The sequence below is a fragment of the Sciurus carolinensis genome, chromosome 9 (assembly GCF_902686445.1).
Source record: "Sciurus carolinensis chromosome 9, mSciCar1.2, whole genome shotgun sequence".
Lineage (NCBI taxonomy): Eukaryota > Metazoa > Chordata > Mammalia > Rodentia > Sciuridae > Sciurus > Sciurus carolinensis.
In genome coordinates, this window is record NC_062221.1 from 40,087,828 (window position 1) to 40,104,144 (window position 16,317).

The window sequence follows — 16,317 nt, forward strand, 5'->3', positions numbered from 1 at the left end:
TAATAACAAATACACATAGCTTTGGGGTAAATCTTTCTTTTTCATAAAGGATAAGGATTAAATTCAAGCCACCTGCTAGGAATTTGCAAATAAGATGACTAAGGCCCTTATTAAGGAAGTATTTAGGATCTTTCAAAAGCACTAGTTGTTGTTTCTGACTTGAGATAACCTGAATTTTTAAGCCCTGGGAATCATTCATTCCTTGGCCTCCACCTTGCAAGTGCTTCACAGCCAAGACTTAGTCGCCTAAATGTCTAGGGGCATATTTACATCTCTGACAGCCTCTCTCTCCATGGGGCACATTTCCTGTTCTGGAACATTCTTTTTTGGCTTTTCTTCTACTGTACCTGAACCAGGAGGTCTGAGACACTAAGTGTACCTCCCTCCTGAAATTCTCTGCCAACCACTTCCCAGCTGGGTTACTTTGAGCAAGTTTCTTAAATTCTCTGGCCTCTGGTTTCCTCCTTTATAAACAGGAATAAAACCCCCTGCCTGTAGTCCTATTGTGAAGATTAACTGAATAATAGATATACACTTTTCCAGCATGATAGACATAACAAGCAGTTTAATGAATAACTATTTATTTTATTTCTTCTGTACAGAATAAGATTGGTAGATATTCAATATCTGAAAATAAAATTATAAATGTGTTTACTCTTCGAATGTGTTTTCTTGACTATTGAATTTTTTTGAGCCCTCTCAAGAATTATAATGGGAAAAATATCCAAGAGATATAATAGTGACTGTAGTTACTAGCAATATAGTGTATACTTGAAAATGTTGAGAGAGGAGTCTTTGTATGTTCTTACCACAAAAATTATGTGATATAATGGATACGTTAATTCATTTGATTTAGTCATTCTACAACATATACATATATCAAAATATATTGCACATCATAAATAAATACCATTTTATTTATCCATCGAAGTAAAACAATTGTATTTGATATTTCATGTTTTCAAAGGGCTAACCTTTCTTTAGGACTGGAAATAAGGCTCGGTGGTAGAGTATGTGCTTAATATGCACAAGGCCCTTAGTTCAATCCCCAGCACCAAAAAAATCAAAACAAAACAAAATTTAAAAACCCAAAAAAACAAAAAACAAAAACAAATTCCTTCTATAGAAATTTCCATATATATACCTTTGCCTGGTCTAGATTCCTTATATTATAAAACATTCCTCTTAGCACAGCGTTTGCATACATGTGTACATACACATTCTCTATTCCTTTAATTTTTCCCAAGAAAATTATAAAATGCCTTGCATTTGTAGAACCTTTACCTAATATTTTCAAAAACTTATTTTGAATTTTGACATTCACAGAAACATACTGCAGTAGCAGAAGTGGGCTTATTATCCTGGTTTCACAGATGAAATTTTGGAAGGTATGTGACTTTCCCAAGACTTTGAAGCCAGTAAATAGTAGAGCCAGAACTCAAACCCAGGCCTTCGGTTTCCAAGTCTCAGATTGTCTGCGATGTAACTCACTGCCTCCCCCCAGGGCCATGTGGTGAACTGTTGGCAAAATGAATGGAAAAAAAGAAAGAAAGAAAAAAAACAGAAATGTAAGGCTTGAAAGCCTTTTTGGAATTTGGAGGGATAAGAATTAGGAAACAACCAAAATGACACGATCAAAGACTAACGGGAAGTAGGAAGTGTTGTGAGTACTTGAATTGCTTTGATATTTGTAGGTGTATTCTTTAATACAAAGAAAATTGTGTAGATCGTCCCTAGCTCCACGTTTTCAAATGTGTTTATTCTTATGTCCCAAATACTAGATTCCTATTCTTCTTCATTAGTTATGTATTTATAACTTAAGTACATTTTCTGAATACTTTTTCCTATCTATACTTTCTAATAAAAAATACATCTATCCCATGTTTTTAATTCCTACACAACACTCAAAAGTGATGCAAGGAGATTCTCTGATATTGTGACTAAGAATGAATAAATGAAGGAAGGAATTAGCCAGGATATATTTTCACATGTCAAATTTATTGGTTCTTTGGGACTTTTTAAGCAAAAGCCCTGCAGTCAGCCAAAATTGGAATAATCATTCTAAAACAAATTGGCATTATATTAAAGGAGCAAAGAAAAAAAATTCATAATTGCTCCCCCACAGGATAACTTGCATATATGTATGTGAATACTCAGAAAAAGTGTATGCATGAAATTTAAAATGTCCTTGTTTATACCAGTGAAAACAGAAAACAACCTAGATTTTCAACAAAATTAAAATTCTTCAAGAAATTATAGTAGATTGAACCTGAAAGAAAATATTGGAGTAACCACTAAATGATTATTTTGTACAATATTTAGCACCATGCAGTGATTTTTTTTTCTTTCTTTTTTTTTTTTTTTGCCACAAGTAAAGAAAAAATGGAAAACCATGTTTGCACTCTGATTCCAAACTATGAGAAAAGGATAGTTTGCATGTGGACCAAAACTTAAAAGGAATGTAGAAAAGTTCAAGGTATTTTCACCTCCTTGGAAATTAGTTAAGAGTATTGGTATTATTAGATACAAAAATAAGAAAGCTCTGTTTGGCATACACCATGTAAAATCCAGTAGAAAAACTAAGTTGCTTCCTGCCCTACAGATAATGAGTGCTGTGAACATGGAATGACACTACCCAGGAATGGGTAGATGGGTAGTGGTGGAAAGTTCAGAACCACAAACAAGACTCATTGCTGGTCAAGGACTATCAGTGTGTCATCGCAAAACAACACACACAGACATGCTTTAAATTCCAGGTTTCTGTTAGGGCATCAAGGTCCCAAACGCTATATCTTTAAATCACTTTGACCCCAAAGGAGAACTAAAATCCTAAAATTGAATGAGAAGGGAAAACACCACACGATGGGAAAGGATAACCCTTTTTGTAAGTCTTTATTTTTTTAGTTGCTCCTCCCATAGTAATGCACTGAAAGGCATAACAGTTTATATTGTACAAAGCATTTGAAGAAAGTACCTCGACTTGCTGATTATTTCAAAATGAGATTACAAACAAAAAGAAAACAAATCTGGTTCCTCAATAAAGGGCAAAATAACTGAATACAGTCTGTTATTTACTTTTCTCTTTTAACATAAGGTCAGGAACACTTCATTTTACAAATAGGATTAACATGAACATAACGTCGCACAAGCTTGCAGACGACCAGCATAAAATACGGGGTACAGTTTTTAATCAGAAGAATCATGCTTTCATGAAAGAAATTATAATCGTTTATACAATTGAATCAATTTCAGTATTACAAAAACTAAGTTGCATCTATTCGTATTTAGTTCATTAAGAAGGAAAAACAAAACAACAACAACAAAAAAAGGAATGTTAAGAAAAGCCAAACACCATTTGGCACTCCCATACACAGGTCGAGTCACCTTGGTCCTTGAAATTCAGAAAGGGGTGTGCCTCAAACATCATAAAATAGTGGCTGACCGGAACAGTGCTATTTTAATCAACAAACAAAGTTTGCCAACAAATAAATACATGATACACGCAACACACACAAAAAAATTAAACATTAAAAAACAGTGACATGATTGTCTAAAATTAAGATGTTATTACAAGGATTTGGCAAACATTTTATTAGTGGTACAGCGGTACTGGTGATGAACGGGTTAGGTCACTGACTTAACCGCGTTGAGCATGAACATCCATAGTTTACAATATACACATACCCTTTTCCCCTAGTTTTAAACAATGTACTTAAGAAGGCAAAAGTTAATTGTGGAACAATTTCTCCCTGTGATCAGTTTCTATAATAATTGACTGTGCATTTCATCCAACTACTTCCATCTTCAAAGGGTTAAATTACATAAAACTTTAACAAAGGAAAAAAAAAAAAACCTTAAATCTGTAATTGAAAGCAACTGTTCCCAATCATGTCAGGTGATCTTGTACAAACAAGAATTCAGTTTCTATGGAGTGTTCATCCTATCAATGCTGCCATCTCAACTGCCCCTCTCACCCACCCACACCCTAGGGCAGGGGGAACTGGAAGGTGCCTTCTGCCCAGCAAGGTTTTCCTTGACTCACTTTAAGTCAAACTGATCCTCCGGAAGTCAGCAGCTGCCTTTGCTGTGCAAAACAAAATATTGAGAATAAATAGTTTCCTTTTTCTTTCTTTTTCTTTAATCTTTCAGTTTAAGGTCACCAGACTTTAAATGCGTGACCCTTCAGGTTTATAAGGCATTCTGCTCAGCAGTCTTGTACATAGTCCTATATGAAAGAGCCATGCTACTGTTGGACTTGGTCCCACTCTGGTCAACCTTGGTAACGTCATACGTGGCTTATGGACTGGATGGCACTGGATTCCGCCGCAGCCCTCGCCATGCTGTGCCACACGTTGGAAGAACTGTGGGATGTAGAATGGAGGGACTCCTTGTCGGACAATGACAACATCATAGCATATGCCTGAGGTAAAAAGGAGAGACCTGGTAAATGGCATTTGAAAAACATCACTTTCAATTTGTAGAATGTAGGTGAATGTTGGGAAGGGAGAGGACCCTGGGGAAAAGCGTCCTTCATGATTGTGTTTTGTGAAGGGGGCATGTCTTTTTGTTAAAATGACATGGGCACACTGCTGATCTAAAGTACCTAGGGATCACAAATGGGATGCATCCTACAAAACAAAGATTAATTATTCTAGCTAAAAGATCACCAGTGCTTCCATTGAGAAATAGGTCATCCCTCTGTATAACCATAAGGAGAGTCACCCATCTTACATATGTTCAACTCACCAAAGATATCATTGTGTACTTAAGACTGAAACTGAAAACATTAACTGACAGAGCTGTGGTCTGGTGGAGACAACAGTCTCTAGTAACTGAGACCTCTGGAAGGGAAATGACCTGCCCAAAGTCACTCAGCTAGATAGAAGAACTGACTTCAGCCCAACTTTTAATCCAATACCCTTTCTCCAATTTTCCTCCATGCTTGAAATAGTCACAGCTGACCCCCAAGGACCTTGAGCGTTGGGGTGGGTCAAAGCAGCTCGTCCAGAATAAAATGAAACTCAGGACCTGACAACAACCTGAGCAATTTGTGTGTAGGTGCCTGCCAAGCAGAAGGTGTGTGAAGGTAAGGAAGTGTTCTTTCTTCCCTATTATCATGTCAAATTCTAAATAACTGTTCAGAGAATCCCCCATTTACTGCCAAGTAAAATATTCAAATGAAATGTTTGGTCTTGACTTGTGAGTGAACTTTTCACTGTTGATTTACTATTGTTGGTCTCATCCATTCCTAAACTTGCTTGTCAAAATGCTGTTGAAGTGGAATCATTAAAGTCCTGCCAAAGACATTCCACTGTCTGTAAACAAAGACAAAATGCCTCTGTTGTTAGGCAGAATTTCATCTCTGGGAGTCATGCTGAGACATGTGGCCAGTCTGTGGTTTCTTCGGTAATCATGCCATTCAGTTAGAAATCTGCCCTTACAGGCTGATTTCGATTTGCTGGGTCATTGCTCTAAATGTACACATTTGACTTTTATGTATGCAATTTGCCTTCTGGACCTGTAGAAAACCACAGTATCCATGTAACACATCTTGCTTAAGTATGTACTCAATGCCAGGCACCATACTAGGCCCAAAGATATCAAGGGAAGTAATATAGAGTCCTTGTCCTTTGTAGAGTTTAAAGTATGAGGTAAGTGAGCATCAAACTTAAATTACCCAAATTATGTGCCCACTTTTAGAGATCAAAATAATAAAGAATATTTTGAAATAGCTTTAATAACTGTTTTTTTTCCAATATTTGGGAAAGATGAAAGGGAGTATAGAGAAAATTTTGGAATACTGAGTTTGAATCTGGAGTCTACGCTGCCTCTACTCACCTGGCTGTGAGACCTTAGGCAACTTGCTTTACCTCAGAAGTTTTACTTTCCTGGTACAAAATGGGATAATAATAATAGCACGTGCCTCCAAGGATTGTGGAGGAAAAGAGCTTAGTCAGTGCACCTATATAAATAGTACCTATTATATAAAACTAATTTTTATAGAATAGGGTTTTTCAGAGAAGATTCCATGCAGAATGCAGCTATTGTTGTATTGGTCAACTCTTTTGGATTCAATCACTATAAAATCACAGAGAGAGAAATACATAAATGTTTTGAATAAAGCATCTAAACCTTCAGATACTAGAAAATGGCAAATATAGAATGTCCACCTTTTGGTAATCGAAATAAATGAATACTTTCATGCACAAGGATCAGTGCCCAACACATAACTGACAGTTGATAAACCACTGAATGAATGAATGAATGAATGGTCTCATGAAACGAAGTGAATTTGCACAAAGTCTCATTGTTTACAAATCAATATATGATATAATCAGTAAGACAAAAAATATGAGCTAGGATTGCAGAATGTTAACTTGCAGAATGGTAGTTAATTTCTTGTGATGGCAAGAGTTAAATACGAGACTTGACATCAAAATGCTAGTACTTAAATATATCTCATATATGTTCTCCCTTTTGCTTTCTATCATATCTGAAAATTTCTGGAGGTTTTAGACATTGTGTATTATAATGAAAAGTATTTTGAGTGGACCAACTAAAAGAAATTTAAAGAAAACACCAATCCCTTTGGTATTTCTGATCTTCTAGGAAGGAAGAATGGAAAGCAAAGGGATGAAAATAATACTAGCTACCTCTTAATGCATGTCTCTAAGTGAAAATGAGATGTCTATTTTTGCTAGTTTACTTTTAATATTAAAAAATGTAAAGCTCACTTTCATCCCCATTGAGGCATAGAGAAGAAAGGGATATCTTCCCCACAGGTCCCCCAGACAGTGAGGACATGGTCCCCAACCATAGTCTAAGGGATGCTCTCAAGGAAGTGGGGGTGGGCTGTAGGAGTCTCTAGTGTTGAAGCTGGCTACCTTTACTTCAATTCAGAAAGACCATCAACTTGATCTGTCATCATACATAAATATCTTAGACTTTTTATTGAGTTGTATTACATTTAAAGATCTGTATTATTTACACATTTTTTTTCCCAACCTTCCTTGAAATGTTACTGCTTCTTGGCTTTTAAGACCAGCCCAGAAGATCTCAGCTAAAAAAAAAGAAAATCATTTCAAAATATATAAGTTAATAATGGTCACATTGTTTGACAGGTTGGGTTGCTTCCAAAATGGTGTAAATGGATTAAATAATCCAATAATTTGATCAATAAAGATGGTAAGAGGATGTTTCTACTTTTTTTTTTTTTTTTACCATTAGTTGAACTGAATGAACAATAATTGAGTACAGATCTCAAAAAGAAAGTACTGACTTTCTTAACTCTTTAGTAAAAGAACAGAAGCCCTTTTAGTTGGTGTTTATGGATCCTCCAATGGATCTCTTTTTAGTTACCATAATGCTGTAGAATAAAGTACCTTCCAGTCATTCAATAAAAACTAATAGATTTTATTTCCAGATCTGCCACTAAGTTGGTATAGATCTTGGACATCTGGTTTCATTTCTGATCTTCAGTTTACTCCTAAGTTCTATAGTTTAATGAATTGTCAATGAAAAATACACAATTCACTACATATAGTAAAGGAAAAAAATTGAATTTGCTTTCCAAAAATCTTACAGCATAATTATGTAAACAAAAAGACTGTAAGTTAAAATTTTCAAATATGAAACAATTAGAAAACAACTCTGAGGTATTTGGTGTGGAAAACAAATCTTATGGATTATCTATACCAAAGAAAGGAACTGCAAAGTAAAGGTGAGGTTTGCCCCAGGAGTTTCTGTGCAGAAGGCTGCTGTGTCGGTGAACTCTTTTGGATTCGTCATATACAGAATAGAGATAGGAACACTGTGGATAAAACATCTGAACCTGCTTGGATTCAAGAATATTATGAAGAAAGACTATCAACTTTTTGCTAGTTTGAAGGAAATGTACGTTTTCATGCACAACATCACCATGATGCTATACTGCAGGAAAATATGTACCTGTGATTTGGACTTTCTGTGTAACGGCTGTTTAAGATCCTCTGGCACATGGGAAGTACTAAAAGAAGACAGCTCAGCTTCAGTATATTGATTATCTTCCATTTTCCTCATTTTGAGGCTATCTGTGAAGTGCCTTATATGATCTAGAGCAGAAAGTCCAGTTTTATATTCTTCCTCTTTATACCTAAAATGAACCAATAGGAAAGCACAGAAGATTTTTTTTTTCCTTTTTCAGTTTGTCATCTGATCAAATCACTTTCATTTGACCCCATACAGCTGCTGAACTTTGTATTGTAGTTACAGTGTAAAGTTGCATGCATCAGTTGTTGGAGTCTTTAAAAATATTTACAAATATCACATCTTAAAATATATTTCTCTTAACATTTTGAATGACTAAAGTCAAGCATATATTGACATAAAGTCAATGACACATTAAGTCAGTCATGTGTGGAGACAGAATTCATACATTTAAACTTTCCATTTAGCCAAGTTAGATATGAAAATATGCAGTCAGCACACATTATCTTCATAAAAATATAGTACCCCATCAATTTAACTAGTTGTTTTTTTTCCATTTAAAAATCTATCATCTATTTAAATTACATATATATCTAATGAAGTGAAATTCATCTTAATAATACTTGATAGATGACCATGCCAGATTACTCAATGAATTAGATAATGTTGAAATCCCTATTTTCTGTTGGATTTCATAAGTAAAATCTAAAATTATATGACTGCATGTTTGTGTAATTTTCACTTGTCCTTCCTACCTCAGATTAACCGGAGTTCCACAATCATTAATGTATTTATATGCTTGCAGATTATGTTGATGGCCACCCTATTTTCCTCTGTAAAACCAATACACTGTGTGTGCCTTGCTAATTCAAATTTAATTTTTAAGATTCATTACTCCCAAATTCCTTCTCACTGGAAATGTTCACAGAGCAGGAGTCGTCGCGACCCTCTGTGGCTCTGCTCTGGCTTAGCTCCTGAAGTCACCAGAGGTGCTCACCTCACTGGGGATGTCTTACAGCTCATCTCCAGACCACTGGCCTCCTCAAAGTCATCCTCAGTGTTTCCTTCATGTAAATTACTTGTCACTGGTTCCTTCCTGGGTTTTCCAGTCATCTCATTGTCTTCATCATCCTCATCTAACAACACTTCATCTTCTACTTCTTCATCATCCAGTAAATCTGAATTTTGACTGGTCACCAAAGCCTTTTCATCCTTAAAGTGACTGCCATTCATTCTTTCACAAGCATAAGAATAAAGAGGTTCAATTAGTGGGTTAATTTTAAAACAAGTGCTTAGCTTTCTTATCTTTTCCCTAACAATACTTTAGATTTTCAACACTTACAAAGGGACATTTGTGTTGTTCATTTTTTATGGCAACCTTGGGGAAATAATATAATTTCACAAATGAGAAAATGAAATAAAAGTAATTGGTGATTATTCAGATTATAAAAGGACTTTCTCAAAGAACAATCTTAGATTCTGGTTTCTTATCAGGCTTTTGCTTATAAATGATATTGTTATTTAGAATACAAAAAGCTCACAAATGCTTTCCCTACATAATGTACCTAATCAAAAATCAAAAAGAGTGGATTTCTGGAAAACTCGTAACACAAAGCAACACTGACAACAGCTTCAACACATCCACTTATATTGAATCTAAGAATTCAAAGAAAACATGTAACTAGCAGCCAAAGACCAACTGGTATATACTACTCTTCCTAGGTGACATTAGTTTTTAACTCCACTTAGACACTCCACCCAAGCTTGAAAGTGATTGACAGCTCACTTATTTGTACTATTTCCAAATTATTCTTAATAGTCTGAGTGTGAAAAAGTTCCTTCCTTCCCAGGAAAATACTGATGTGGGAAAGGAACTAGAAATGGAATTGTACAGATTTCTGAAGTTTTACTTAAGAAGCAGTTCTAATATAATATGCAAAAGAATACCACATTTAAAAAAGTCATGCAAGATTTTTGTTTGCACAGGTTGTAATGTGCAATTCAAGAGTAATTAAAATAATTAATTACCCAGGAATTCCAACTTAATATATTTGAGGGTATTTATGAAATTACAGTAAGCTTCTCAGGCTTTCAAATGAACATTAAAATGAGGGTAATTTGGATTTAAGCTTTGTCATGAAATTTATAAATTATAATTGGTTACAAAGTGAGTATAAACAGTTTGATCTGAAGAATATTTTGCTCAGGTTCAGAACACTTGTGAGGGATTGAACCATCATGACCATCCAGACATCCTAATTTCTGGGCCATTCATAGTTTCCCATTTTGCCTTGCTCTTTTATCTACTTACTAATTTGGAAAATTCAGGGAAACTGTTAAATTACTGTTGTAATCATGTATGACTTTCACAAGTAATGTAAACATTTTTTCAGATTACGGAAGATTGGGTATCAGTAATTTATCCCCATCATTTTTTCATATAAAAATGAGCAGAGCTTAGTACTTAGGTTTCCCAGAATAAAATTAATCCATAAATAAAACAATCTTGGATATGACAGATGCACATAGTAAAAATTCATTTGACCAGAAAAAGTCATATCATTATTATTAAGCATTTTATATAACCAATCTTTTAACCTCTTTTATCAAAGAATGATGGAAACATATTTTGCACAGACATAAATTATTAGTTTCCAGATACGCTGCCAACTTGCTAGCTAGAACAGATCAAAATTGTTACTTTTTTTTTTTCAAATGAAAGAATAAGTAAAAGAACAAAAGTGCATGGATGAAAACCAAAAGTAACAAAAGCCAACATAATTAAGACAATCTATTTGTTAATTATGCTTTCAAATGTGGCAACTTATAGGGGATAAATTATTCATCAAAAGTAGCCTGATAGGAGCAGAGGAGAGAAAAACTGGATGACTCAGCCTTCGTACTTCTGTGCTATTTAGACATGTTGAAGCCAGATGTTGTGGCCATACAGACTCCCAGATCTTCAGTTAGGAGCTAGAAACTCTGAACAGGCATCTCAGAATTCAAACTGTATCTTCTGTTCAGTATTTTTATTTGCAGCTTCTCGATATCATTATCAAAATATAAGGCTGTGCCACAAAAGTGAGCCCAGAAAACGTATTTAGAAACACATTCATTTTAGATGTCACAGAGTTTAAAAAGTAAAAACCAGCTTTACCTCTCCTCTGCGTTCCTGGGAGATTGACTGCTGTGGTTGCTGTTCCCAATGAAATTTCGGATTTCTGTGAAATAAGCATCTTCTTTGTCATCCAGAATCGCACCTGTACTTTCTAGTTCAGAGTGAGGTGACGATGTTGCTGTACCTGAGTGGAGCACAAAGCCTTTTGTGACAAAGATTATTATTTATGTGGGAACTTATTTTGAACCTCATTACTTATTAATTTGATCAATGTTGTTTCTTAAAACACACCCTTTTGAATAATAGTAATAGTAACTTTAGGACGTCGAAGTCTTCCCAATTTAACAAAATATGCAATCTCATCTCAGTCCCTTGAGAAAATTCTAATCCATTAAAATCATGAGGCACAGTCTCCAAGGAGGTCATTTTTTTCACTAGCTTTCCCTGCCCTCACTGAGACACAGATATGTTTTTATTCATCTAATGAGTAGATAGAGTGAGTCAAATTAGAGACAGGTCTTAAATAGTTTTTGTCATAAGAAACTGTACCCAGTCCTGGTTGTAATCAATACGCATTTATTACTGCTGTACTAAAATGTGTTACAAAAACAGATTGAAAACATACTGAATATTCTGCATCCTAACTTGGGCAAAGCTACGGGTAGGCTCAGAACACAGCAGCTCAAAGGCTGATCCAATAAGATGAAAACAATATAGGATCTGCCTGCTACAGGGTACTCTTTAGCTTTCTTGCCTACAAAATTAGAATCATAATACCTGTATCATATCACAGGGCTACTGTAGTGTTTACATACATTGGCACAATTATAAGCACTATATAAGTGGTCAACCTTTACACCAACACTAGCTTCATGCTATTTATCTTTCCCATAAAGTATCTACAATTTAATAGCTGATCATAATCTATTTGATAAAAAAAAGAGATCAGAATGTCCGATCAGTTTAAAGAAGTCATAATCTGTGTTAACAGATAACTATTCAACTTTGAAAAGTTAATTTTTTAATTTTCTTTTTCCTAAAATAGCTTTGATTAGAAATAGGCTATAAAGGTACACAGGGTTAGAAAGTTGGTCTTTTTGAATACTGGGTTAGATTTCTATGTCTAAATTCTGATATTTAAAACCATGAACATTAGATGTTTTTACTTTGAAGGAAATGAACAGTATGTAGCTGTAAGCAGTCATACTATTCAAATCATAAACTATGTGTCTTTATAGGCACATTTTAAAACCATGATAGAAAAATGAGAGATCGGTAATAATCTCCTTAAATAAAGATCACTAGTCTATGTAAATCCAATTGTTTTTTCTGCTCTTTAAATCTCTGTTCCTGAACCCCATCTGAACCCCAGAAGGGTTCTCATCCTTCTAACTCATTCCTTGGCACCCTAGAAAGAACCTGTGACTGCACTGGTGGGTTCTGCACATGTATGCCACCAGGCCAATGTCACTTAATGGGTTATTATCAAACTCTTGAAAGCCAAAGACAAAAAGACCTACAGTCTTTTGGCTAAATATATGCTTGTAAGTTTACAGGACAGCTTTTATTTATTTATTTATTTATTTTTGGCCCATTACCCTTGATTTAATTTTATATCCGAATTAGGGACAAAAACAAGCCACCTCCACGGTTTGCTGTGGGTTGCTCTGATCATGCTGACAGTCTTCTATCCCTAAACTTCAAAAGAGTTACCCTGGACAGGTTCCCTGCACTGCAGTCCTCCTGCAAAAGCAGCCATGGTTTCTAGGTTAATATTCAGAGTGTGGTATTCTGGGGCTGCCCCTCTGGAAATTCTGCCATGCTTTGGGAACACCCTCTGGGAAACAGGTAGAAATATTGTTCTCTGCTATTCAGAAAACCCCCATTCAGATGCCTACAGTGAGTACAGCCATGATTCTCTTTGCTTGAGGTTATCCATTGAGATAAATTAGCAGAATAAAATAATAATTAATAATAATAATAATCCAAATAAGGCCATTGACTTGTGCATTAACCAATGATCCTACCATTCACATGATTCCAAATTCTCAAGAGAAACTTGTTGTGAATTTATAGTAAGATCTGATTTGGGAATCAAAATGGAAAGAAAGAAGAAAGATCACAATTATCTTTTAAAATATGAAAAATAAAGTCATCTTTTTCTTGTAACACACATACTTACCAGACATATTCCCATTCTCATGTTTCTTTAGGTGTCTGTCTAGATTGGTTTGTTGACCAAAACACCTGTCACATAAGTGACACTTAAAGGGCTTCTCCTTATTATGGATGTTGCGAACATGCCGCTGCAAGTTGGAAGATATGCTAAATGATCTGTCACAGTATTTGCATCTGAAAAATAAGCACAGAGAAAATACTTGCAAGCAAATCAAAGGATACTTCTCAAAACTAGGAAGAGAGAGGGAAAAAAAATCACACATCAAATGCCATTTAGAAAAGGCACAGGGAAGAATACTATTCACACAGTCAAGATTTCAATTCCAATAGACTTTGAGGGTTATAAAGATTTCCATGACTTTATGAAAAAATGTACAAATATACTAGTGATTTTATTGCTCCCAAACTTATTGTAGTACTTAGTTCTAATATGTTAAATAAACCTCACAAAATTAAAAACATTAAGAAATGAAATAATCTTTTATCTTCTGCTTAGCATAAATACAATTAGATCCTTTTTAAACAAACATGAAACAAATTCATGTATTCCTCAAAGTAAAAGATTGCTTCTTAATTCAAAATTAGAGTGTTTGATTAATTAATTTCTTAGCAAATTCACCTAATCTGCTGTTAATTCTTTAAATTTTTTTTTCTTATCTTTTCCAAAGTAGCAATAAACATTCCAAACCTTTAAAACTGAGGCAATGAGAACAGTGTCCTCTGATGCCAAAGATGGTGATTGTCATCGCCTTTGGTGATTGGGAATACCAAAGTATATACTAATTTTTAAACTGCTGCAAAAGCAAGTAAAGCTGGCACTAAACTCTCTTCCATATGAAAGCAAATGTTTCCATCAGCCCCCCTCTCTCCATCCCCTAATTTTCCATTTCAATGTTTCTTCAAATTTGCAATCTCAGTACAGTCCCAAAGGAGGTCGTTTTTTTAAGAAAGCATTTATTATTGGCTGGTTAATTGTTTCTGCTTTCCATTTGATTTAAAAAATAAAATAAAATCATTTGAAAGTTATTTTTAGTATAAAGTAAAAATATAAAATGCAAGACCCCAGTATTTCCACCAGTACTTATCAATGAGGAAGAAAAGTGAATTTTGTAATTAATGGGGTTATTTTCTACTGGCATTTGAAGATAAAGAGTCCTTCATTTGTTTATGTGGTGTGTGTGTGTGTGTGTGTTGCTTGAAAGAAAAAAAAAACTGACTTTCTCCAAGTGATTTTTAAGTAAAAGTTTCTAACTTAGTGACCAGAACATTCTTAACTCATTCTTCCATGTGTGAAGGGCCCTTCTCTTCCCACTTCTGAATGCAGACTCAAGTTCAAGGGCTCTAAATCAGAAATCACCCCATTCCACTTGAGGTCCTTGGGCTTCTACAGCTGTCCTTATGTGATGCCAGAAGTCTAGTCAGTTCAGTGGGAAAAAGAAATCTGTTGAATAGTCGCTTTGGCTTAATATCAATAAACCAACTTAAGGACTGCTTTAATTCTTCCCCCCTAAAAAACTGTTCTGGCATCATGAGGTTCCTCAACTTTTCTTGCTTATAATATTAACAAAAACTGTGTGGAACCCCATGTTAATAGTGATTGTACTCTTTCAGCCTCTACTTCTGAAAAATAAGTATGTGGAAGCATAGCCATTTCTGAAATAGGTTTGTTTACCTCAAAGGCCCACTATAATAGAAGCAAGGTGCATGTAGCACAATTATGTTGTACTAAGCAGAACAACCTAGACAACACTGACAAAGAACACCTAAACTCCCACCAAAGGTTTTAGAAAAAAATTTATTCATTTTTTACACAAATCATGAGGAAGAGAGATATAGTCTATAACATGCTTCCAACTTCCTGCTTGTATACAAAGGGCTCTTCCAAATCAAGAGATCATCTTCTCAAATCTGAATAAAATTGACCCACAAGCATGTTCTAACCATGATAAGCTGTTACTGTATATTTCTCTTCTGCTAGCATATTAATCAGAGGAGTAAGCAGTCTAAATAAAATTTTTAAAAAGCATTCCATTCTACTTCAATAAATTAGTAGGTGGTTAAAAAAAAAACAGCTCAAATCAGATCTAAGTTCCTGAAATTCTTAAAATGAACAAATAATTAAATCATGAGCAGTATACTATCAGGCCTTCCTGGTTACTGGATGTAGGTATGGGGGTCAAGAGAATTGAAACCCTGGTCAAAGAGAAAAACCTAGACATGAGAGTTCTGGGCCTGGGTTTTAATTCTGACTCTGTTGGTACCAGACTTTATTGAGGCAGTTAGCATCTATAGATGTCTCTTTCTCTCTCTCTCATTTGTAAACCAGAGGGAAGAGCTGGTCAAATCATTGTTTAAGATCTCTAGCTATGCTGGTTTAGGTACTTTTTAAAATACATGTATAATACCACCATTTATGAGGGAAAAATAAAAACTAGTGCATTCAGCTACAGAGAAAGAGTAAATACAGCACGGTAACATAGTTGCATACCAGTACCGTGGGCCATAACAAAACAAAAGGGTGCAAATCGTTTCTTCTCTTTAATCAGAATTCCCAGGAGATGGAATTTTCTCGAAACTAAGGGGAAATTATCTAAAGTTTCCCATTGTTTTATCACTTAGAGGTCTGTTAGACCAAGCACATTCTATCATGTGTAAAGTAAAAATGTCACTTATGATCAGTGATTTATAAAATACGTAGGAAATCAAGGAAATTTGTAAAACGCTATACTTTTTTTGAGTTTAAGTCCCTCTAGTTTTCTCCTAAAATTTCCATTATCTTCAAATAAACATTGGTGCCTGCCCATTGTCTCATTCCTGCATGTAAAGAACAAAAACAAAAATAAAACAAAACAAAAACAAAAAACTCTATAACTGTGTAATTTACTTATTTTAAAGAAAAAGTTAGTATTCAGACCCAAGTAATTTTACACATATGAAATGCATGAGAATTTCAAAGGAGAATGAAATTATGATATTACTTGAGATAAATACCATTCTTTCTTGGAAAAAAATATGAGTTCTTAATACTGCTTACAAAGAATTGCACATTAAAAAAC

The 16,317-nt window shown here is 34.7% G+C and overlaps 1 protein-coding gene across 13 annotated transcripts in view; it reads right to left on the reverse strand.

Annotated features, from left to right (window-relative positions):
- Positions 1-2,873: 2,873 nt before the first annotated feature.
- Mecom (MDS1 and EVI1 complex locus) overlaps positions 2,874-16,317 on the reverse strand; it is a 530,147-nt gene continuing 516,703 nt past the window's right edge. For 7 of the 13 annotated variants that reach the window (XM_047564294.1, XM_047564304.1, XM_047564297.1 and 4 more), the window contains 5 exons: positions 13,266-13,435; positions 11,123-11,285; positions 8,963-9,199; positions 7,948-8,131; positions 2,874-4,420 (listed from right to left, as the gene is read on the reverse strand). In XM_047564294.1, coding sequence (XP_047420250.1) covers positions 4,286-4,420; positions 7,948-8,131; positions 8,963-9,199; positions 11,123-11,285; positions 13,266-13,435 — 889 coding nt within the window. In that variant the 3' untranslated portion in view covers positions 2,874-4,285. The remainder of the gene's footprint in view (positions 4,421-7,947; positions 8,132-8,962; positions 9,200-11,122; positions 11,286-13,265; positions 13,436-16,317) is intronic. The other 6 variants (XM_047564305.1, XM_047564299.1, XM_047564296.1 and 3 more) reach the window with 2 other exon arrangements.